The 23,479-nt window shown below is 42.4% G+C and overlaps 1 protein-coding gene across 3 annotated transcripts; it reads left to right on the top strand.

Moving 5' to 3' along the window:
- The first annotated feature begins 118 nt into the window (after positions 1-118).
- EPHX1 (epoxide hydrolase 1) lies at positions 119-23,479 on the top strand. Of its 3 annotated transcripts, none has more exons than XM_042789258.1 (9): positions 119-390; positions 10,948-11,132; positions 12,955-13,135; positions 15,240-15,467; positions 16,478-16,607; positions 17,102-17,325; positions 19,696-19,804; positions 20,793-20,918; positions 22,456-23,479. In XM_042789258.1, the coding sequence occupies exons 2-9, from the start codon at positions 10,953-10,955 to the stop codon at positions 22,679-22,681; spliced, it is 1,404 nt and encodes a 467-aa protein (XP_042645192.1). In that variant the 5' UTR covers positions 119-390; positions 10,948-10,952; the 3' UTR covers positions 22,682-23,479. The 3 variants fall into 3 exon arrangements, with proteins under 3 accessions (XP_042645192.1, XP_042645193.1, XP_032845237.2); XM_042789259.1 differs by having other exon boundaries at positions 124-390; positions 17,102-17,316; XM_032989346.2 differs by lacking the exon at positions 119-390 and adding an exon at positions 9,705-9,741.

Below are 23,479 nucleotides of genomic sequence, written 5' to 3'. Positions count from 1 at the left end.
CCTCGCACCCGGGGATCGGTGCTTGCTGGGCTGAAGCCTGTAGCACCCTGTGCCCGCCCGTGCTTCGGCGCCCCACCGCTCCCCGCGCTTTGCCCCGTTTTCGGTCGGTGCCGAACGGAGCGCTGCGGGCAGGGCGCTGCCGGCGGCCGCGGGCGCCAACGCCCCTTCCCTGAGGGCGGTAAAGCCGCCGCGGCAGGCGGCCAGCCGGGCAGTGCCGCTGCCGCCCGGGTCGCGGCCCGGCGCTACCCGCTCCCGCCGCAGGAACTACAGCTCCCAGCGGGCTGCGGACAGAGGGGCCCGGCCGGCTCCGTGCCCCTCTCCCGGCGTGCTGGTGGGCGGCGTGGCGTGGCGCGGCGTGGACGGTGCCGGTCCCCGCTCCGACCGCGGCAGGTAACGGCGCCGGGCGGGGTGCGAGGGGAAGCCCGCCGGCTGGCGCCCTCGCCTCAGGGGAGAGGCGCGAAACCCCTCAGCGCTGCCGCAGCCCCCCGGCCAGGCGAACGCAGCCCTGACCGCGCGTTCCGGCGTTCGCCCCGCTCGCGTAGAGGCGGCCGGGCGAGGAGGGGCGGCCCCTCGCCTCGCCGGGCGAGGTGCCGGGCGGCGGCCGGCGCTGAGGGCGATGCTGCGCCGGGGGGAGTTTGTGAAGTTCCCTGCGGGGGGGGACGCGCCGCTGAGGGAAGGGGGCGAAGGGAGAGAGCTGGCCTGAACTTGCTACCCAGTAAATGAAATTACTTTTACGGGTTGTTCTGTGCGCGGCGTCTCCTGCCGAAGCCTGCGGGCACTGAACGCCGAGAGCGGGGAAGCAGGGACCATTGAAAGCGAGCTCTGCGCCTACGTGCCTTAAATACCGTTGTTGTAAAGAGCGTGTGCCCCTCTGCCAGCTGGTAGTATCAAAAATATTAACAGTAGGTATTATTAAAGTCTGAATAATAGCGGTGACCCGGGTGGGGATTTTGGGGTTGATTTTGGGAACGGGAAGGCCCTAATCAGCTTTTCTGGGGGGAGAGTAAGTGTGACGTTCTCTGACAGCTTGCTGGAGCCAGGGTTGTTTGTCCAATTTAAGGTTCCCGATAAGCTGGCCCTACTGCCGACTATACTTGTGGAAACAACAATTTTATTTAGTGTTCAGTGGGAATCTGGCCAGGTTTCCTGGTTTAGTTAGAGTAAGCGGGTTTAACTATTGGCATATAAATGGTTTAGTCTGGTTTTGGTTGTTTTTTTTTTTTGTTTGTTTGTTTGTTTTTTGTTGTTGTTTGTTTGTTTGTTTTTGATGGATTTTTTTTTTTACTCATCTCAATGTGGGGATATGAAATTGAACTTTTTTTTTTTTTTATGGGTCATTTGCCAAACCTGAAAATTGTTTGAATGAGTACCATACACATAGTTGCCTTTGCTGAACAAGCATTTTAGAGATGAGAAAAAAACCTTTTTAGTTTAATGACTGTATTTTGTTGCATAACTGAGCAATCTGCAAAGACTAAGCAAATGACGCACTCTATCCCCAAGTATGGCTCAGTTTGTCAGAATTCAGTTGGGGTTTTGACTTTGCCCTGCAGTTAAAACATATAATCAAGTACATTACTGACTTTTCCAATTCTACTGAATTAGGCTGCTTTCTTTTCCCTTATTTTCAAAGCATAGCTTTATCTAAAATAAGAAAACTTGCCTAGTTGTTGTAGGTGAACCTGTGAGATAAGATTGGTTTTAGAAGCCACTGTCTCGAATTTACTTACACAGCCACAAATGTGGGGTTAATATTTTGATTGGCACTATTCTTTTGAGGTGCTGTGCTTCTGCTCTGAAACGGATATTACTCTCATCTGAAATAAGCTAAAATTGAGACTTAAGTGCACAAATTGCTAATGCTTGCTGAAAATCAATGGAAGATAGGCAGCAAAAGCAATTAGGCAGCTTTGAAAATCAATCCGCAGTTGAAGTTGTCCAAGGACAAGGATTAGATCTTTGTCAGAGCTGAAGTCTTTGTGGGGAAGGTCCTGGCACGGTGTCAAGTTCGTGACTCTTTGTTCTATATCTTTTCCAGTCTGAATTAATATCTAAAAACTTGTATATGATTTGCTTAAATTCTGCTTGTTTGTTATTTTTTCCAAATTTTGCTATTTTTATCATAGGGGCGGTCGTGGTGTTAAAGTAAATAATTTGAAAGAGCACAGTTAGTAATAACCAGTGCAGCCAGAATCCACATGCAATTTGTCTGTATTAATTGCCCAAAATAGGTTTTGGATTATGAGGTGTTTTAAGAGACTTTTCTTCTCCCCTGTTAATCTACTACACTTTTTGTATTTGGTCACACCGTAGGGTAATGCCATGTTTTCAGCCTGTTTGTTTATCTAGGGTTTCAGCAAAGCTTTAAAACTTACCTGGTATTTGTAGACGTAAAACTGCAGTGTTTTAGTATGGTAAGCCCTGTGAAACAAGTTCAGGCTTCTTAGTAGAATATACATGGCCAATTTGTTCTAAGTAATTACAACAGGTAAATAAAAAGGTTTGGGGTAATAATTTCAAAATGGTAATACTCCCAGAAATTCTTGTTTCTTCAGTAATAGTTTGTCAAGTAATTTGGCAGTGAGGAAGTAGCAAAGCAGGGATGGGGGTGGTAGGTGAAGTATAGCTCATAGCTCTAGGCAAAATGAATTGATTATCTTGAATATTCCTATGCACATTTCTTATAGTTGGGAGTATTCAAATTTTGTGGCCAGACGAGCAGAGGTAAAGCCTTACCTTTGTGGTAGAGTGTGCACTGCTTTGTTGAGCCTGCAAGAGTATTTTCTTCATGCAACACACAGTCCCAGAACCAGGGCAGTCGTCTTTAATGTGCAAGTTCCAAACGTGGCAAATAAATCTCTAATTACTGTATAAGTCCCTGAAGAAAAGTCACTTGGAAAGTAGAGCATCTTGCTTCTCTCTGAAGAGCTTTGGTCTGATTGTAATTAATGCTGAAGTTTCTGAATACTACTACTGAAAAAGTTCTGGATTCTTCCTCTGAACATACTATTTTTAATTAAAAGCATAATTGTATGTGTAAATGGGTATTAACATAAATTGTAAAGTGCTAAAATCTACAGTAGCATTTGCTTCAAAATCTTGGTCATGATAGACATAGCAGGATAGCTAAGACAGTGATTTGAATATACCCTGGGCTTTATGTTTTGTTTTGGAGTTTTTTTTGCTTTTGTGTTGTTTTTTGTTGTTTGGTTTGTTGTTTTTTTTTTTTTTTTTTTTTTTTTTTTTAAAGCAGCATTATCAGCTTTGATATGTATTTAAGCATATTGTTGTTGATTACATGCTTTCTGATTGTCAAGGCTGGGAATATTTTTGTGGGAATCATGGTAGCCATGCTTTGTTTGTTGTTTTTTTTCAGTAGTGTATGATGCTGTTTTATAATGCATTTGCCAGAATGAGGAAATTATCCATGATCATGTTTATGTAGAGATCCTACTGGGGTAAACAACAGGAGCTGTCTTCCAGGTTTCTTCTCTGGAAAGTGAGCTGTTCTCTGACATTCCTCCAACTTTTTTTGAAACATCTCTGTTGGAGATGATTAGGTGTAATCCACAAGACAAGTAAAGGCTCAGCAAACTTTTTTTTTTTTTCTGCTCTTTTTCTACCTTAAGCAATTCTTCTCATACTTTTTTACCCAGGAGTTGTTTGTTTTTGTTTTTTCTTTGTTTGAACTCTACAGTGAAGACATGTAACCACTGCTCTAACAGTTTGTTCTGTATAACCTGGCTGGCCACTGCATCTATACCCTGACTGTGCTTTGCTGTCTAGTAGAAGACAAGTCCTTCTCAGGTTAAATCGCTATGTATTATGAATCAAAAATAAAGCTCTCTTGAAGGACCTACTCCTCTTGGCTACTTCATCATGAGTGTTAATTGCTCTAATCTGGTGGGTACAGGTAGTGCACTTTTCTAGATGAAGCCCTTAAATTCAAAGAGAATTTAAATACTTAGTTATTATTAAGGGAGAGATGAAGTAGCAAGAATTGTTCTTGTTACATGTTTACTCTGGCACATCCTTTTGGTGTTGCAGTTATCTGACAGAAAATGACGACTACCATCTGTTCCCCTCCTCTCTCATCATTCAAAGTTCCTTTTTTCTTTGAGAATTAAGTCTTCATAGAGAGATAACAAGTTTCTATCTCTTCCAGTTTCCATAGTCACAATTTATTAAAAAATATATTTTTTTTTTTTGCTTTTTACACTCTTATACGTGTTTTCATTCATGCTGCCCTTACTACTTGGAGTCATGATCCTAATTTAGATTTACAGCATGCACCTCATCTCACTGTCTTGCAGATTGCCAGAAATTTCCTCTGGAAGTCTTTGTATTCATCATTTCCATCTCCACACCTTATTTTAACTGATAGATTGTCAGGTACTTTGTTCTTACATACTTCTTCAGAGCGCAAGGTTTCAAACTTTGCACCACTTTCCCCCCCCCCCCCCCCCCCCCCCAAGGTACCATGTACACATCAATTCTGCATATGTTAATAATTAAAAGTTTTTAGTAACACAGTTTTCTAGCAGTGCTAATATAAAAAGCTTGTAAAGCTGCTAGTTAAAGAAGATCTTTCTGATTTCATGGAAGAATCTTAAGAGAATTAGACTAATGGAAAATCCCACAGTAAACAGAAGGACACACACTGTGCCAAGCAGTATGGGGTGAATCTGAGTCTTTCCTAGAGATCAAACTGGGCAAGACACTGGCCATACTGCCATTGCAGAGAAGGCAACCTTTTACACTTTAGTACTGGAGGACATAGTGAAGCCAAAAATACTGCCTGAATTTCCTTTAAGGCCTGAGGAACAATTACCTTGATCTCATTTCCTTATCTGTAATATCTAACTCTTGGTTCATCTGCACTTTTTTTTCTACCCCTGTCTGTAAAGTGCAGATACTGGTATAGGATGAGGCGGTTAACGTCGTTATTCCTAGAAACTCTGGTGGAAGGCAAACTAGAACAATGTGCTATTCATAATTTCTTTTCAGACTTTAGAAATAAAATGTGAAGTAAAGCTTGAGATGTTCTTTGGAGTCTATTTTATTGGACTGTGTCACTTAGTTGGCTGGACAGTGGCTATGAACTGTTTTAAAAACTTTATACTGGCGTGATATCCTTCCCTTTTTTAACTGTAACGTGATTTGAGAGAGCTCTGTCTAGGAGACCCAGCTTTCAGCCATGTTTGCCCCCAGGTCGTATGCCAGGCTTCTGTCACTTCTCTGCATTTGTGCAAAAGCCCTCTGTTATTGTTGGAATTTGAGGCTTTTTCTTAGACTCTGAGGGAAGTGGGTTTGTTCAAGAATAATAGAAGCAAAATATGGAAAATTGAGATAAGACATGTTTTTAAGCAGCACATAAGAACATGTTGGGCACAGATTTGAAAGAGCAAGTAGTGTTGCTTGAATACGTGTTCTTGTAAATTGAGTGTTTTCCTCTTAAAAATGCGGCATGTAGTATTTTAAATTATGATTGTGGGATGAGCTTTGGCTGGCCAGTGGGTGCACAAATAGGACTCCTGGGTGAGGCCAAGTGAGTAACAGTGAACTTAATCCCGTATTACTTTTCTTTTATGCTTAGCTAGGCCTGGGTTTCGGTGTCTGTCAGATTTTGGTGTAGTACTGAAGAAACGATACCACTTGACTGTCATCATATCGCAGGAAAAATGAGGTGGGGAATATGGTGTATAACTCCTCCCCTGGAATGAAGTGCCTCAGGGGCTGCCTGCCCTAAGTGCAAGGTCTGGGCGGTGCATACAGGTACCCCCCAGAGCCTTAAATTGGCTCTCTGTTGAATGCTACTGTTGTCCAAGGGGCAAAGCTCCTGCAAGGGAGCAATGCCTCGCTGCCACAGGCGCGGGGCATTCCTCAGGGGTGGTGGAGGTGGACCCCAGCCTTGTCCCAGGGGCAGTGTGCCCCGTTCCTGGGAGACACAGCATGGTTTCTCCTCCTGTGGGGAGGGGATCCCTTTCCTTGGTTGTAGTCTTCTAATTAGGTCCCTGCTGTACTGGCTAATTCCTGATTGCAAACAGTCTAGCAAAAGATTGGGGAACAGAATGATATCATCTCTTCCTGCTGTTTTGGAGATAGCATTGTGTGCCACCTCCCTATGGCAATAAAAAATATAAATGCTAAATTTCTTATCGAGACAAGCCAGAAACTCTGTTGGATTTGTATTTTCTGTCTTTGATTTGATTCCCTGCGTAGGACGCTTTATTTCATCCGATGCCTACCTCTCCTCCTTTCCTACAATGTTAATGTATCATTTTATGCTCACCTGGGAGATGTTATCAGTTGTACACAAAGTAATTCCTGCGTTGCTAAGCTATTTTGAAGGTTGTCATAATGCTCCATAAACTACATATATAGGAAGCTTTTCTTACATAAATGTCTTCACTTCATGGTTTTCTGTTTCTGGTGCTGCATAAGGACAAAAATGTGGTGCCTGGAGATGGTAAGACGTGGAGCTTCTGGGACTGTGCCATGTCGTAGTGCCTTTTAGGCTGTCAGTGCTAGGGGACCCTGTTAGAGGTGCCATGAGTTTTTTTGAAGTCCTTCAGTGGGTTGTTTTTCCTTCAGATCTGTTGGGAAGAGTAACCTGCAGTTGCTGCTCTTCAGGTGAACCGATCTGTAAACAAAGACGCTGCGGCAGAGGGGTGCCTTTTCAGTAAAACCTAACGGGAGTTTATGTAACAGAACAAAAATAAATGGAAACATCAGTTCTAAATTGAGCTGTTATTTCTCCTGCAGAGTAATTATTAATCAATAAACCTTGTATCTGACAGCATCAGAGTGTGCTAAGTGCTCCGAGCTACCTTGCTAGTAAACCAACCTTGGAGAGAAAATGTTATTAACTCTAAACCAGGATTACCTCTGGTATGTGTCTGAAAGCAGCATGGTCTGTCGGAGCTTTTGCTTCACCCGTGTGCCGGCGGTTTTGCACTGATGCAGTTTAATGGCACCACTCAGAGTTGTGTGTATTGTGCCTCATTCAAGCCATAGTAGCTGGGTTGGGTTGCGTTGCATTTGGGCCAAAATGGATTTCCAGACCTTAGGTTGAAAGTCTTTCCAGTTGCTTATTTCTCCAGTAACATGTTTCAGATGGATTCTAATGCTGCAAGGCAACGGTGAATGATTACTAGTAGAACAAGATGGGGATTTTACCATTATGCTATTTCGTAGATGACCACTCTAAAAAATAAATAGCACTGTTCTCTGGGGCATCTGTTACTGGATATTGATGAAGACAGAGCATGAGACAGGACATAGCTTTGATGTAAATAATAATTGCTCTGTTCCTGTGGAGCTATTCACTCTGCTGTTAACATATGAACAGAGGACAGTGCAAATCAAGATGCAAAAAGTGCTGAAAAACAAGAGTGTTTTCAACAAGAAGCAGTAAGATACTGAAAGAAAGTTTTGGGGGGTTCTTGCAAACAACGTATTGCTTGAGATGCACTTAGCCTTCTTCAAGACGAGCTAGTTTTTGGGCTGTTTACTGAATCCATCACACTTCAACATTTTTCTTTCAAAGCATGGTTTTAATGTAGCAAAACAAAAACATTCTTCCTTGGACTCTTTGGGATGAAAGTACTGTCTGAGGTATTTAAGTGCTACCAATAATATCCACCCTGGGGTACAACAAAGTCTTGGAGCCTAAGTACTTGACCATGGAATAAATGGAAATATTTCCTTCTAAGGTCTTGCCTTTGGTCACATAAAAAGAGGAAAAAAGTCAAAACAAAACATGAACTCCCTTTGAAGTAGTCATTTTTAAAGGCAACATGCCAGCATAGTTGCATCAAGAGGCTTCAGAGACTAAAACCACCAGCACTTTGTTGTTTACATCTCTGAAAACTGCAAGTATAGAGAAGTTTTATTGTACCTGTTTCTCCTTCCACATTCGTGGTGCTGTATTGCTGTATCATGGAACAAATGTAAGAGGCTAATAAATTCCATCTCACAACAGCTGAGTAGTGATTAGTGGAGGAAGTTCTGGTGCAGATGCATCACGACTGAGGCTGCTTTCTGCTGGTCAAATAACACACAGGAGTTTTAGAGAACTAGCTTGAATAGCAAACTTGGGAAATCATTGAGTGCATTTGCTCTAAGTGGTTTCCTCTCAGCACAGGCTGGAGAGGTTGGTAGGAACATGCTGCGTTCGAGTAACTCATCACTAGCAAAACAGTCCCTTTGAGTGTGCTATGAACTGGTGAAAGTTAAAATACTGCTGATGTGCTTTGCCGTTTCTCTTCCTCCTGTGCACTTGGGAAGAAAAATGTAGCACAGTTGAAGCTCTAGGCCCTTGTGTTTCTTGCAGTTAGGAATTTTACAGGCACTTTCAAGGGAACTGAAAGAGATTGAATATTGAGAGCAATTTGGGATGTTTCTCTGTTATCAAAAAATAATCCAAGCAGTATACGAGGAGGCTTCTTACAGGTCAAAGTGACATCTCATGAAAATCGATTTGTCAATGGCTCCAGTTCTCTGTGATAGAAGGCAGAACTTTTGGGAGACCTGAAATTTATTTTGGTGCTTGTTGCTGGACTGTAAACAAGCTCATCCTGAAATCTGTTTGGAGTTGATTGCAGAAATGGGTAGCTGTTCACATAGTAAGTTTCTTTGCACACACAGCCCAGGGAAAATGCAAAGTACACAGATTTGCACACAATGCTTTTCATGTCTTTCTCTGCAAAAATTCTGATTTCTCAAGTCTCCTTGAGAGCAGGTGGGGGAAGCAGAAATATTTTTGTAAGCCTGGGTACTCCAGTGACTTAGGACATACGAGCTTCTTGCTAGAGAATGGGCTGGGATTGTTCCTGGGTAAAGCAGTTCTGTGTTAGGTGCTGTGCCTCTGTCACTGTGTTGGCAGAGGTGGTGGTGCTGATACAGTGTAAGCCAGGAGAAAGAGTCCTGTTTTTCTAGGTACCCCAGCCACCCTGCCTGAACCACGGGGCTGGTGCTGACAGCAGCTCTCTTTTCTCTTGGCATGGCTATTTGTCACGGGGCTTTGTAAGCATACTGATGTTGGGCCAGGAGTTTGAATTTTTTGTATGTGGTGTCTACAGTTATGCTGGTGAACCTTTGTAGTCTAGATGTGGCCCGAGCTGTGCTGTGATTTCAGGGAAGTTGCTGTTCTCTGTGAAGACCTCGTAATAAAAATGCTATTAAATACTGTGGTAGGTATTATTTCTATGTAAAGTGCTTTGAGGTTTCTAAAAGCCCCTCCAGTTCTGCTTTGCAGTAAAATTTAATTGTGCTCTGGAGGCTCCTAGACTGCATTGGTTTATGTGTTGAGGCAAGCTGAAAGTGGACAAACTTTTTAATTCTGGGGTAAGTTATGGTTGAGTATTGTGGAGATGGGAGAAGATTGCTGTCTTGTGCTCCAGTGAACGTTGTAGCAAAAACACTAGCACCTCCTCAAACAGCAAAAATTATGGAAGGACCAGTGAACTGAATAAACAAATCAAGTTCTTTCAGTGCCTATCATTCCCATTTCTCCACCCTCTTGAGGATTAAGAAATTTGAGGTCACTTTTCAAGGCGGTAGCACTTGCATGTCTAAGCAATGTATTTTTGTAGCTTGCTGTCTTGTCTACATAGTCGTTGACTTCTGTATACATGCTTTAGTGGGTGCTCATTTTGACCATTTTGTCTGTTTATTTATTGTCAGGGATTAGAAAATTAAATTCAAGAGGCTGACTACAGTGTGTCCCATCACATAAAGGTACCTACAAGACAGGACAGTTTTACTCCTGTTATAATCACATGAACTCCCATTAACTTCTGCTACAATTCCTGTTTTGATCAAGGAACATCTCAGCAATTTCAGAGCATCAAATTACTCTGCAGCAGCAAAACTAACAAAACCTTCTGTCTCTGGAGAGAATGAAGACTGTTCTGTGTCATAAATAATGCTTGCCCTACAGAAGTTTTGAAATACTTCATGTCTTATCAATTCCCCAGCAAATGAGTGTTTGAAACACGACATTCTTTAAAATTATGCATTAAAATGACAGTACTGCTCCCCAAACCACCTTAGAAACATTTCTCATACTTAAAGGGATGCTTGAAAACATTAATTATTGAAGAGTCTGAGTATTTTCTTCTACTTGCAGCATGAAAAAGTTCAAATGGATTTTTTTTTTAAGGATTTCTCGTTGACTAAAGCACAACAGCCCTGCAGTCAGGTTATGCAGATATGTTGTGAAGTCAGGTTGTTTTTCACTTTGACGGAGTTTTATCACTTGGGAAAGGTTGCTTTAGAGCCAGGAGAACATGCATGGGGTCTTTTGTTTTCTCTTTAAAGGAGTTCAGAGGGAGAAAGAAAGGGAAGGTCCTTCTATCCTTTGCACTGCTGTTCAAGGGTTAGGTAAATATATCCCTGCCCCACTCCCCCATGCTGATTGGGAGGTACAAGGTGGCTGCCCTCATGCTCTTTTCTCTATTTATGTCTTGTTTTTTTTTTTTTTTTTTTCCTTCCAAATCTGTAACAATGGATATGTGAGCCTTACTGAAGAGATGCTGTGCTTTGGAATTTGTGGGAAATCCAGAGCTTCAGAGGAAGAGAAAGCATTAAACTTGAATTATATCCACTGTTGAAGTTTAGCAGCGATTGGCAGCCATTGAGGAAGCCAACATGGCGTGTTTAATCAGAGGACTATTTAATTACCAAGCCGTGTGATCTCTTGACTTTGAGTTCTGTTTTTACTAAATGTCTTCTATGTAAATGCCTCCTCCCTGAATTTTCGTAGGTTAAAACATCGTATTTCTGAAATTTTACAGATGTGTCTGTGTCCTGTGAGTGACAGAATATCATGTAGATCAAATCCTATTTTTAAAAGCAAGTAAACCTCTATAGTCTTTACAAAGTAAGCCGCATGTCTCTGAACTATCTGATTGGTCTTACCAGAGTTCTGTTCTTCCTTTGCAGCCATTATGCTGCTTGAAGTATTCCTGGTTCTGGGGACAGTCATCATTTACTTCTTACTTTCCAAGAAGAAAGAAGAGACATTACCATTCCAAGAAGGATGGTGGGGCAAGGGACAAAAGCCTGAGGCTGAAGAAGATACAACTATTCGGCCATTTAAGGTGGAAACTACAGAAGAAGAGCTGAGCGTAAGCAAATCTTTATGCTGGGGAGAGAGAAGAAAGTAATGGCCAAATAAATGCAGAACTTGTTTGGAAGTAATTTTTAAATTGAACAAATAATTACATTTATGAGAATGAGCAATGGTGTCCAGGACTTGGGGGAAGGGATTTTTCAGTACTTCAGAAGATAGGTATGGATAGGCAGATTTCACATCCTGCTATATAATTTTGTTCTCAGCTGGCTGTTGCAAGATTGCTAGTAAATAAACGTACTCTATAAAGCCTAATAAACATAAAAATCATATTAGAGATTACTTAGCTCTGTGTTCCCATTTGTGCACCTTCCTCAGTTGGTTTGTGTAGACCAGAATAAGAACAAAGTCTTTTTTTCTTTCAAAAGCAATTATGAATATCTAATTTTCTTGACTGCTTTATGTTTGCAGCTGTGTTGGATGCTGATTCTTCTGTAATTAAGGATCTACTTTGGTCAACACTTAATACCACAGTGGTAATTACAGTAAACACATACGTTGCAGAATTTGTTAGATAGCAAGATTTTGATTGTGTGTGTTTAAGTCAGGATTGCACAATTTAATAGATCTGTGTGGAGTTAGTGGTTCAAACAGTACTTATGGGATTGCTCATGTTATTCATTTGTAATGGATTCCTATTTTCTCTGAAAGGCTGGGTTTTTTTAACACTTTATTTGCCCTCCTTAATAGTATCAGTGGACATTGATCTCCAATATGTTTTCCCCTTACACTGCAGACACAAAGCTAGATAATTTCTAACCTACAGATGTTTTTGAAACACTCAATTCTATATTATGAACGTTACTGGAACATAGTCCATCAGTAGAAAACTCTGTTTCTAAATATATTCTTATATAAACTAGGAGTTAAAGATATGCTAGCGTACAAAGTCATGTATGTAAAGACATGTTAAAAACTTCATCTAAAAATTCATGCTTTCTGTACACATTAAATGCCAAAACAATAAGCTTACATACTGACATCTTGCTTGCACTGAGACTGCCTGTGAGGCGTGAGCCAGTGCATGCACCTAATTCATCTTAGTCAGAGTGAGAACTATCTCTATTGCTATATTAGAAAATTCAGTTCAGGTTTAAACCCCACAGAGGTTTGAGCAGGCTTAGATTTCCAGACCTTGCCTTCCATCTTCAGCTATTCAGTGGTTCTGTTTGCAGTAGGAAGGGGGTCTTGGCTGTCCTTCCCTGCCAAGTGATTTTGGGCCGATTTTTGTAGTATTGTCAGCAACCCCTGTAACCTTGAAATACAGTGGGAAGGTCACTTTCATAGTTACACTGGATTGTGAAACTTTAATTCCAGTCTAGTTTCAGCAACTTTGTGGCCATGCAAAATTCCTCAGAGCATTTCCTAGTGAAGACATCCAGCCCCTTGGTTTGGGAAGGAGAGCAAAAGGTTTGGGCCAGATCTGTGCATTGATGTGAGGTTGGGCTTGCAGGTGTCACCTGGGGAACAAAGTACCACAGAAAGGAACAAGACTTAAACTGTGAAGCCACAGTACTGTGAGAAGAGTGTATTGTCCTCTCTGGTTATCAGCCTGGCAAATAGGTTAGCCAGCCCTGCGAAACAAAGATGGAGAGTGTTAAGAACAGCTGTAAATGGAAGAGGAAGGAGGCCATCTGGAGGAGAAAAAGCATTGGAACAGCTGATGGAGCATCAGCAAAATACACAGGTGTCATCAGAGATGTTTTGTTCATTGTTCTCGTTTCGCTTGGGAATAACTAGAAACCAGTCATGCACAGTAGAGCACAAGATGGCAGACACGAGGGCCTGTAATGTCTCTTCTTTCTTTCTCTCTGTAGGACTTATTTAGGAGACTTGACCAGGCTCGATTCACTGAGCCACTGGAGAACAGTTGCTTCCATTATGGGACTAACTCAGTGTATCTCAGGAAGGTTGTCCGCTACTGGAAAAACCAGTTCAATTGGAAGAAACAAGTTGAAGTCCTCAACAAGTACCCGCAATTCAAAACTAGGATTCAAGGTGGGTGGCTCTTTCCTTCAAAAAACAGACCAACAGGAATACATAATCTTGTCTGCAAGGGGTCTCAGTGGTGAGAACACTCTGGTTGTGTCGCACGGGCCTTGCTGCCGTGGCAGCGAGAAACTCCCTCATCGTAACTGAAGCCTTTAGGACAAGGAATGACACGTGGAATTCCCCTGTGCGTGGATGGGTTGTCAGCTGGTGTTAACAGGAGCCAAGCACAGGCATTTGGAAACAGAACTGGATCTGACGATGCACGTGTGTTCCCCGACTTGCCCGCAGCCACGCGGCAATACCCACAGCCGCCGCCTCTTGCTCCGCGTAGCTGCGCAGCTGCTGCTGTGGCGGCGATGCCGTCGGCCTGGCAGCCCTCCTCCGCCCGGCACGCTGGCTGCCGGGCCGGTCCCTGCCTGGCAGGGCAGATGTGCTCTGCTGCACCACTTCCAGCACTCACAGCCTGAGAAACGTAGAGCGCCTCTCCCTCGAAGGGGCTGACCCACTGCCAGGTGCAAGCGAGTGGTTCTCGTCTTCTTGTTGGAAGCACAGACGCCTTTGGAAAGGCCACTCAGCTGAGGTGTGCTGGTGCTGGAGCTCGGTCAAACTGGGCATTTTGAATGCTCGAATTAGGGTTGTGCGGGGGCAGTTGTAGATTTAGAGCACAGCAGGCAACTGTTGCACGTGGTGGCAAGATTCAAGCTTGAGATTATGCTGTTACGTTTTTACTCACACCCATAATTGTATGTTACTTCAAATGGGGAAGTTCATAATATTTAGAATGGATTTGGGACAATAAACGGTTGTTACATAGTGGTTAGAACATAAAGATTTTATTTAAATGTGTACAACATGATTAGTGCTGAAAAAAAAGCATCTGAGACAAGAAAGGGAGAAGAATCTAAGGACAAGGTACTACGTATAGCAATAGGAAGAGAAATGTCAACGTTAGGAATGATTACAGAGATGAGACATGAAAAGACAAGATGAAACATGCCATATATCAGATTCCTAGCACCTGTCATCACCTCAGAGTTTTTCAGAGACTACAGAAATCCACAGAATTGTCAAGGATGGGGAAATCTCAGTCAGTAAAAGAGGGTGGGATTGCTGGTGAGCTGGAGTTGATGTGAGTAAAATGTGCTTTGATGCTTCAAGAAGTGAGGCATTCAGGCTCTACATAGAGCAAATTACTGTTTCCTGGAAAGCAAAGCCCTGAATAGGCTTGAGGAAAAGCCGTTCACCTGGAGCAAATAGTGCAACGCTGTGTGAAGCCTACTGCTTACATATTGTAAGGAATACAAAGGAAATAGGACTGCAATTTTTACCTTTTTACTTGACAGTGAGGAGACTGGTACCAGAACACAGTTTCCTGTTTTGGTTTACTAAAAGAGATACTGAAAGCTTTGGACAAAAGGTAGAAAAGAACTACAAAATCGAACACTTTAACTCTTTTAGCGTGGCATTTTTTCAAATCCCTGATTCAGCATGATGGGTGCATGATGACTTCATTACAGGAGGCTTCCACAGACAGAGAGTACCTTCTAAATTCCTTTTGCTGTGCCGTTAGGATCAATGGCAGGAGACAGAAGCCAGACGTGCTCAAATGGAAAGTAAGGCATGCACAAAACAAGGAGAGTGATTAACACCCCCATACAAAGCTGCTAGTTATGATGGATTCCCTGTCTCTTGATACCTTCAAGTTGCAAGTGTATGACTTTCATGAAGAAAAATCTGTGGTTGGGTGAAGCTTATCTGGTGCCATATAGGGATATTTGGGTAAAATTTAAGGGCACTTGGACTAAGTGATGTAATCATCTCTTTTGCCTTTAAGCTGTGTGAGTCACTGTGTTACCGTTAGAAGATTGCTTCACTTCTATGTCTTCATTTGCCAATTTATTTTAAAACAGAAATATGCCGACCTCATTTGGCTGCTGTGATGCTTAATGGCCCATTATAAAGTACTTTAAGGTCCTCGGATAGAGAAGTGCAGTGTGTTTGCACGCTCACCAAAAAAGGAGTTCAGAAAAGATGTATTCATAATCTGTTCTGTGATTAGTTTGTGTCATGGTAAATTTGGGCATGTTAATTAATTATTTTATTTCTACAGGCATTGATATCCATTTTGTTCACGTAAAGCCTCCTCGTTTGCCTGAAGGCCAGTCTGCAAAACCATTATTAATGGTTCATGGTTGGCCTGGCTCATTTTACGAGTTTTACAAAATTATCCCTCTCCTGACGGATCCTGCAAGCAACGGCCTCAGTGATGAACACATTTTTGAAGTCATTTGCCCATCTATCCCTGGTTATGGTTTCTCAGAAGCACCCCACAAAAAAGGTATGTATGAGAAGAAACTGAACTAACACAAGCCCAGTCTCACAGTGAGCAGAACCGTAACTCCTGGCTCTTCCTGTTTTCCCAGTGTAGAAACAAAGATCCTGTGTGTCGTGTGGGAAGAGGGAGATAAGAGTGTGACTTCAGGTGACACTATTAATTAGTTTCAGGAGCAACGTACAGATAATTTACAGTGGGGTATAAAAAGTTACGAACTGACAACTCATGAATTGTAATTGAGTCCATGAATTGTGTGTTGGGTGAGAAGGAAGAGTAAACTTAATTTGTTACTGTTCCTTTTCAGTGTTTTTAATCCGTTTTCAACAGCATTATACAGGTAGATGAGAAGCAAGGGTTGAAATGAATCAATTCACGTATCTACATGGTAGATTGCAGCCAAATACCTGCTTGTTCAGCTTGTGCTCTGAATTATACAAACACAAACTGCAACAAATTAGAGCAAGGTGATAAATACCGAGTGTAGTATTTAATGGTGTATGCAGGTGAATGACGTGGGGAAAGCTGGTTTTGCTTTTCTCTGTTTCCCTGGTTATGATTTATGTGGTCAGCATTTAGCAAAGTGCGTTACTAGTGGAAACTTAAAGCTTCCAACTATCATTAAGATGAGACTGTGCTGACAGTAGACAAAACGGAAACACCTTCCCTGGGCGATGCTCAGTGGCTCTGACAGGGCTCGGCTGGAGTATGGCTGCAGTTTAAAGGGAGTCCAGCAATCCCTCGGTGGGGCAAGTGCGTGGGCAGCTGGTGGGGTTAGGAGAACACTGGACTGCAAAGAAGCCTGGGCTTTCTCCTCACGGTTTCTTGGCTGCTCTCTAGACCTTGCCTAGATAAAGTGACAAGGGGTTCCATATAGTCTTTCAGACAGGCAAGGAAAAACAGGCTTGTAGCTTTTTAGGAATTTCAACATTGCCTGTATGGGGAGAATAAATGCTGGACAGTCAGAAGTGTAGCTGGAATTAATACAAGTGGTGGTGTTTCTGTTTCTAATGCAGACTTTAATTCTGTAAGTGCCGCTTCTATTTTTTATGAATTGATGCTCAGACTGGGATTCAGCGAGTTCTACGCACAAGGTGGTGACTGGGGCTGGCTCATCTGCACCAACCTGGCCCAGATAGCTCCCAGGTGAGTACCCTTTAGTGCACGACTGGCATGCAAGGCTGTTTTATTCTTTGAATAGTTACTTCTTGTGCACTTGAGAGTTCCTGCCCAAGTACTCCTATGAGCACTGGGTAGTTTCTCTCTTCAGCCCTCAATGTTAAACAGCGATCCAGTATTACGTACCTTACTTGTTACTATATACACCTGGTTTTTCAGACAGTTGTGCAGTAGTTTTGTAATGGCCCCACTGGGGTCTGGTGTGGGGCAAGTACTTGTAACAAAAGGAGGATGCTGTGGCTTAGCGCCCAGGAGTGTGTGCCGATGACTGACAGTTGCCCCTCTGACTTGTCGTTTTTATGTGAAGAGCCATACTACAAAGTACAGCCAGGGTCACGATGGAATGAACAGGTTGGAATTTAAGTATGTCCGTCTTTCTTAATAACATTTTAAATATAACAACTTTAAATCACCTCTTATTTTCGATAATTTGTGGGGGCTTTTTCTGTTTTTATTTTTAGCCATATGAAAGGTCTCCACTTAAATCTGGCCTCGGTTACGAACGTGGGCTTCGTTCACCTGCTCTCCATTCTGCTGGGCCGCTATCTTCCAGGGCTCTTCGGTTTCCAGGATGAAGATGTGAGGCGGATGTTTCCCTTCTTGAAAAAAGGGCTCTACAGGATCCTGTTGGAGTCTGGCTATGCTCACATACAGGCTACAAAGCCCGATACTGTTGGTAAAACAAATAAAAAAACCTTTTGAGCTCAGAATACTTAATCTGTTCGTTTTAGTTGTACTTTCATAGAAACAAAATGTACTGCTTAAAATATGCAGAAAATATTATTTTTTTTTGTCAGGGAAATTGAAGTAGGAAGATTAGAGGTTTTAAAAGGTGGGATCCTTTTCTGGATCCAAATCAGAAAAGGTTATGTGTGGGTATATAGCATTACACTAATTTTCTGCCTGCAGAAGCTGCAAATATGCACATCAAAACTGAGCATGCTCTAAGTGCCACTGACCTAATTTTCCGTTTTCATCAATAAAATAGTTTAATACTTTTCCACTTCTGCTATCCCTGGGGAATGCAATTCTATTTCAGATGCAGGTATGCTGAGAGCAAAAGCTAGTTTCTCCACAGAGAATGGATCACCTTCAAATGATGTAAACAACAAGAAGATTTTAGCTGTCTCAGCACACAATGTTGCTTATTTATACTTGATAACTAAAATAAAATTTAATTTTCACTCATTGTTCTGAATCACCTGCAGACTTTCAAGGAAAAAAAAAAAAGAGGTATACCTATGAATGTTCTTTCTAGAGGAGCCAGTCACTCAGCTTAACTACTTTAAGCATCCAAGTATTAAGTGTTTCTATTTTAAAAGCATCTTTGCAACTGAATTGGACAACTGAGTCAAGAATACCAAGTATATTTTAGTGCAGCAGCAACTCACTCATGGATTTTATTAAAACCATAGCTAAGGAAACTATTTCTTAATGGCTTTCCATAAGCTTACCTACAGATGCAGGTATATTCTTAACATGTGTAGGCAAAATGATAATTTTATGGATTTTAAATAATTTTGCTTCCTCCGAGTTTTGGTTTCTAAAAATTACTAGTCTTGAATTCTTTTTGTGCTTTAAGAAAAGATGGGGAAGCTGGTAGCTGAAGGCTGCCTAGCCGTGCTCCTTCTGCTGTGGTCTTCTGGGTGATTCTTGTCCCTACCACTAACGCGTGGGCTGTCAGAGCAGACTGGAAACCAGCAGCCAGTTCAGGTTTTGGGAGCTGCAGCGTTCCTGCAATTCTGAGGACAAAGGCGAGAGGAGCATGGCGTGTGGCGGGTTCCCACAGGGAGAGAAACACTCTGAAGGAGGGAGCATAAGGTAGCTGGAAGGAGCACGGCTGTGGAGGCTGCCAGAGTCTTCCTGAGCCTTCTGGTGGTACAGGGCTCCCTCGCAAGCTGTCCGAAGCAAGGGAGCTGTCTCTGGCTCTTGCTATTCATATGCTATGCTTGCTAATAGTACGCTCTTGATTTCTTCAGAGCTGGCTTTTGATCAGAGTGGCTTGCACGGATTTGATTTTACACTTACTCTGGGAAACCTGCATGGAGCGTGGGTTCATTTTCAACAGACTGAAATAGGCAGCGCCTGTATTCAAAGTACAGTTAGGATCAATGTCAACTTTTCCTATATGTAAACCGATGTACTCTTCTTCGTTCACAGTTTGTACAGAACAGGCTAGTGCTTGCTGAGGCCTGCAGATCTGGAAAGCGTGTTCAATATAACTTTTTCAAACATTTGGTATTTCAGTTATCAATACTAGTTTGATAACTGAACCTCACCTGTCCTGTTTAAATAGCAGTTGCTTATGAAACTGTGCTAGCTCTAGTGTTAGAAAGGTTGGGCTGCATGGATGAAACTTCAGATATGTTGCTGTTCCTCAGGAAAAGCTTTTCCTAAGGTTTTTCTGAGCAGCTGGGACAGTTTATGATCCCTGTATTTCACAGGATGAGGATGTATTAGCAAAGTTCCAGATGAAGGCGTGATTTTCTGTCCATACAAAACAAACTATAAAAAGTATATTAAGCCTTGTTCTACATGAAGGCAGTTGGCTATTGTTAATTCAGAAGATGGACCTTTTATTAAAGGCTTGCTCTTCCTTAATGACTTTCTAATAATCCTTAAAATGTTTTTGCTGTTAGATAATGGTGCAAATTCTCCTGGTCATGTGTAGGCATGTGGGGTTTGGCCATGTAATGCTGTTTAATACATGACAACTTCCAGATTAAGGGAAGCAAACCCTACCTGGCACATAGAGCTTAATCTTATTAGCTTACAAGAAAAAAAAAAAAAGCCATCAGAAATCCAATACTGTTACATCAGTTCAGAAAACATACAGTCTCAGCTAATGTGGAGCCTGTTGGTTTGCAGATACTATCAGTTTATGATTCAACAAGAAATGGCTCCAACTTGTTCTACTATTTTATTTATTTAAGAACATGGCTGCTGGAACAGCTCTGGAAAGTTACCTACCCTGTATTATAACGGGCTGCTTCTGTAACAGTCTGAGTTCAGTAGTCAGCTATTGCCATTTTAGTTAAATTCTCCTCCTTTTCAGGTTGTGGTTTGAACGACTCCCCTGTAGGACTGGCTGCATACATCTTGGAGAAGTTTTCTACATGGACCGATCTGGAATTCCGCAATTTAGATGATGGAGGACTAGAGAGGTAGGTGTTTCCTCTTATGCAATTTTGGATGGGGTGGCTATGCCCTCTCATAGCTTTTGGCTGAGTTGATCATCTTGCATCTACCTTGTAGGGAGCCTGTAGTGACCACAGCTGGTGCAGTGCTGTACTACAGCATGCAAGGAGGCCATCAGGGCTGATGTACTCCCTTCCCAACTTGAACTCCTAGAAAATAAATACACCCTGCAACTTCTGGGTATTAAAAACTGACTTAGGTGGAAGAATCTCATTAGGACAGAAGAACAAAAGTTTAACCTGCATTAAGATGCCGGGAAACTGAACTCAATTCTTTTTAATGCTAATACTTAACACTCTATGAATTTGCTTTAGATTGATCAGGATTTGGTTCATCTACCTCCCACTTGCTAATAAAGGATCATTCTTAGCGTGCAGCAGAAATCTGAGATGAAGTCCCCTTTGCAAATTGCTGAGGTACCTGGCAGGAGTGGAGCAAAGGGGCCTGTTATGAAAAGGGCCAGTGACAACAGATTTGAATAAAATGTTTGTACTGCATACAGCCAATAGTTTGATATGAAACATGCACTGTTTACAGCACATATTGGTGTGATGGCTCTACTGAACGCTCACGGTAGCGTTTCAGATTGTGAACAATAAATGGCACAAGCTGTTCCCTGTTCTCTTCTGTTCCTACCCTCCCAGTTTGTGGACAGTATCAACAGCTATGCCGGAGCCTGAGGTGCTTGCTGGAGCCTGCCTTCTGTGTAGGAGTTAAAATATCACTTCCCAGTTTGTGTCTGAAAGCCTTTAACATGCTTAATTGGTCACGGATGGCGGGGAATGGGAGTGGTGGTGTAGCACACTTCACCTCTGAATTCTCTTCTTAACCAACTTAACCGTGTTTTCCTGTAACTTTTTTTCTTGCAACTAAACCAAAATGAAGTCCCCGCTAAAGTGTAATACCAAATGGTGTTCTGTTCTAACTAAGTGATCTCTGGGCTCACCCATTCAGGAAGTTTAACCTGGATGACCTGCTCACCAATATCATGATTTACTGGGTGTCAGGTTGTATCGTCTCCTCGATGCGTTTCTACAAGGAAAATTTGCAGAAGGGGATAGGCACACAGAAACATGAAAAGTAAGTGGTTGGGTTTTTTCTTTAACTGTTTTGCCCTGAACTTAATTTTGTGGTTGCAGAGAGGTTGCTTATGTCTTATAGCTGCTGCTAGTTCCTGAGTGCTGAGGAAAAGCAATGCTGTATCACAGTGTTCCTCTGCAGGTCTGTTAGTCGATGTACTGTGTTATGCTTGGAAAAGATGGTAATTAGGCAAGAATCCTGAGCCATCAGTAAGGAGATCTGACTGGAGGCATTGCTTGAGGACCTCCTATTCACGGTGTATCCAACTAGGGAAACACACGTATGAGTACTTCCAGATTTTACTTCAGTTACTAAATTAGCCTGTGACTGAGTCATTCAGTCAGTTTTGTTTATAGTTTATTTGGTTTGTAGTTCTAGTACTTTTCTGGACACAGTTTGCCTATTTCTGCAAAAGATTTAAGTCCCACCTTTGGAAGCAACTTCGGTATACTGACAAACTGCATCCTTTGAAAGCCAGTAAGACTGATGTTCCTGCTGCGCAGACACGTAAGACAGCAGCTTGGCTGCATATACTTGTGTCAGCTTGAGTATTAGTGAAGGCTTAAACCTACCCTGAGGTATTTGCAACTACAGCTCACTGCTGTGGTATTTATTTAGCTGTGAGATGATGCTCCCAGGAAGCTGACTCAGTTCTCGAAGCTGTCATGGCTATGCTGTGGGCAGTATCCTGCTCCAGTTCTGCCTACATGAGATGAGCTTCTATGTGCCTGGAGGAAAGAGTCTCAAAGTCCTATGTAAAATTAGGCATCCAGTGGTTATGTGCCGATCAGTTTTTCTATCTACATTTTAAAGTCTGTCACTTCTGACAATGCAGCTTATGTGTATGGGGTATTTAAACCTAGAAAACGTTGCTCGGTTTATAACAAGTGTGGAACATTCCACTTTAAGATACTTTTCCCTTCGTATCCAGTTGCTTCCCTACACTTCCTAATGTGCAAAATGTTCTGTAGAGTGCATTTGTGCCAGTTAAAAGCAAGAACTGCTTTACAGGGTAAAGTCTCACTTTCAGAAGCGTTTCCTCTGAACGAGTCTAGATTTACTCTCCATTATTCCTCCCCCTTTGCAGCAGTTCAAGATAACTCTTCCCCTGCCTACCTTCCAGTTGTCCTGCCAGGCTCAGCCTGTTCTAGTTGTATTCTTCACTGTAAATCTCTCTCCAGCCCTTGTCAAAGTGCGTGCTTTTCCCCTCAATACATGACTCTTGAGCCCTGAATGCAGCATGAGGAAACTTGATACCCACTACCTCCTAGGGCACTCACCCCAGTTTCCATGCTTCTAACTCTCATGCCCTGGATCCCTTGCAAAATTGCCTTAATATCAATGTATGCAAAAATTTTATTTTTTTCCCTTGCAATGGGAGTGTTGTATAGTCTCCAAATTTAGGATCTGGAAGTTGAATTTTAATTGCCTAACAACAGTGTGCCCAACTGTTTAAGAACAACAGTGCCTTGGGACTTTCCACTTCTTGCAGATTTAAGTGTTTGAAAGATTAAAATTATTCTCTCTCCTCTCTCAGGCTCACAGTACAAGTACCTACAGGCATTGCCTCCTTCCCTAATGAAGTCATGCACACACCCCAGGCTTGGGCCCAGAAGAAATACACCAACATCGTTTCCTTCCATTTCATGCCTCGAGGTGGCCACTTTGCAGCTTTGGAAGAACCAGAACTTCTTGCTAAAGATATTCTGCAGTTTGTTGGGAAAGTAGAGAAAGAGCAACTTTGGAGAAAGAAAAGAGACTAACAAACAGCAGGATAATTGCTTATAGCTTAGTACACGTACAGGCCTTACAAAGTCTACTGTAATCCATGTAATTAGATCTTACTCTTGACCAGATGTGAGAGGGGACAGGAAGGAAAATGCAGTATAGCTCAATGAGATAGATAGTGCTGTGGGGACCTACTGATTTTGAGTTGCGGTTTTTTTTTGTTCAGCTAGGTTGAAGTAGCATGAAGGTTACTTAATTATCTTCTCCCTCAAGCACAGACTTCTAAAAATCTGTTCTGTAGTATTCCAGACTCTTGCTCTGAAATTGAAAAATAGACCTTACAACCAATAACATAACAATTAAACTTGGTAGTTTTGAAAGCCTTTTTTTCATGGCAGCAATAAAACTTGAGTTGGTGTAGGTGTGAGGTTCCTCACATAAAGAACGGGGACCAGCCTTGCAAGACCTGACTTGCATGAGTGCATCAGTTAATCAGCATCAACCATCTACAGCACCTTTAAACTAGCCAGCCGGCTACTGCCAGCTGCCTTCCTCCCAGCCTGGGCTGTTCAGCAGCTTCCAGGCCCTGAGGAAGCTCAGCTCCCCCACGCCAGGCTCCTGGGGCAGCAACATGGGAAGAGCAGCTAAAACACACTGAGGAGGGACTGGGTGGGAGTAATTACAGCCCAAGCTACCTCTGCACTGAATTTGTACTCTTAACTGAAAGCGTAGCTCTGGCTAGGCTCGAGGCACAGTGGCTTTGCACTGCTTCTGCAGCGGACTGTAAATACCTCCTACTAAAGAATAAAAGATTGATTAATTCAAAATTAAAA

Source organism: Tyto alba, unplaced genomic scaffold, assembly GCF_018691265.1.
Source record: "Tyto alba isolate M040663 unplaced genomic scaffold, T.alba_DEE_v4.0 Super-Scaffold_16, whole genome shotgun sequence".
NCBI classification, from domain to species: domain Eukaryota; kingdom Metazoa; phylum Chordata; class Aves; order Strigiformes; family Tytonidae; genus Tyto; species Tyto alba.
Note: the sequence above shows the minus strand (reverse complement) of the source record. Positions and strands in the feature narration are given on the sequence as shown.

Excerpts from the sequence above, each read along its gene's own strand:
- EPHX1 (XM_042789258.1), top strand. The coding sequence starts at position 10,953 with ATGCTGCTTGAAGTATTCCTGGTTCTGGGGACAGTCATCATTTACTTC. Across the intron at positions 11,133-12,954 it reads CTACAGAAGAAGAGCTGAGC|GACTTATTTAGGAGACTTGA; the intron begins GTAAGCAAATCT and ends TTCTCTCTGTAG. Across the intron at positions 13,136-15,239 it reads ATTCAAAACTAGGATTCAAG|GCATTGATATCCATTTTGTT; the intron begins GTGGGTGGCTCT and ends TTATTTCTACAG.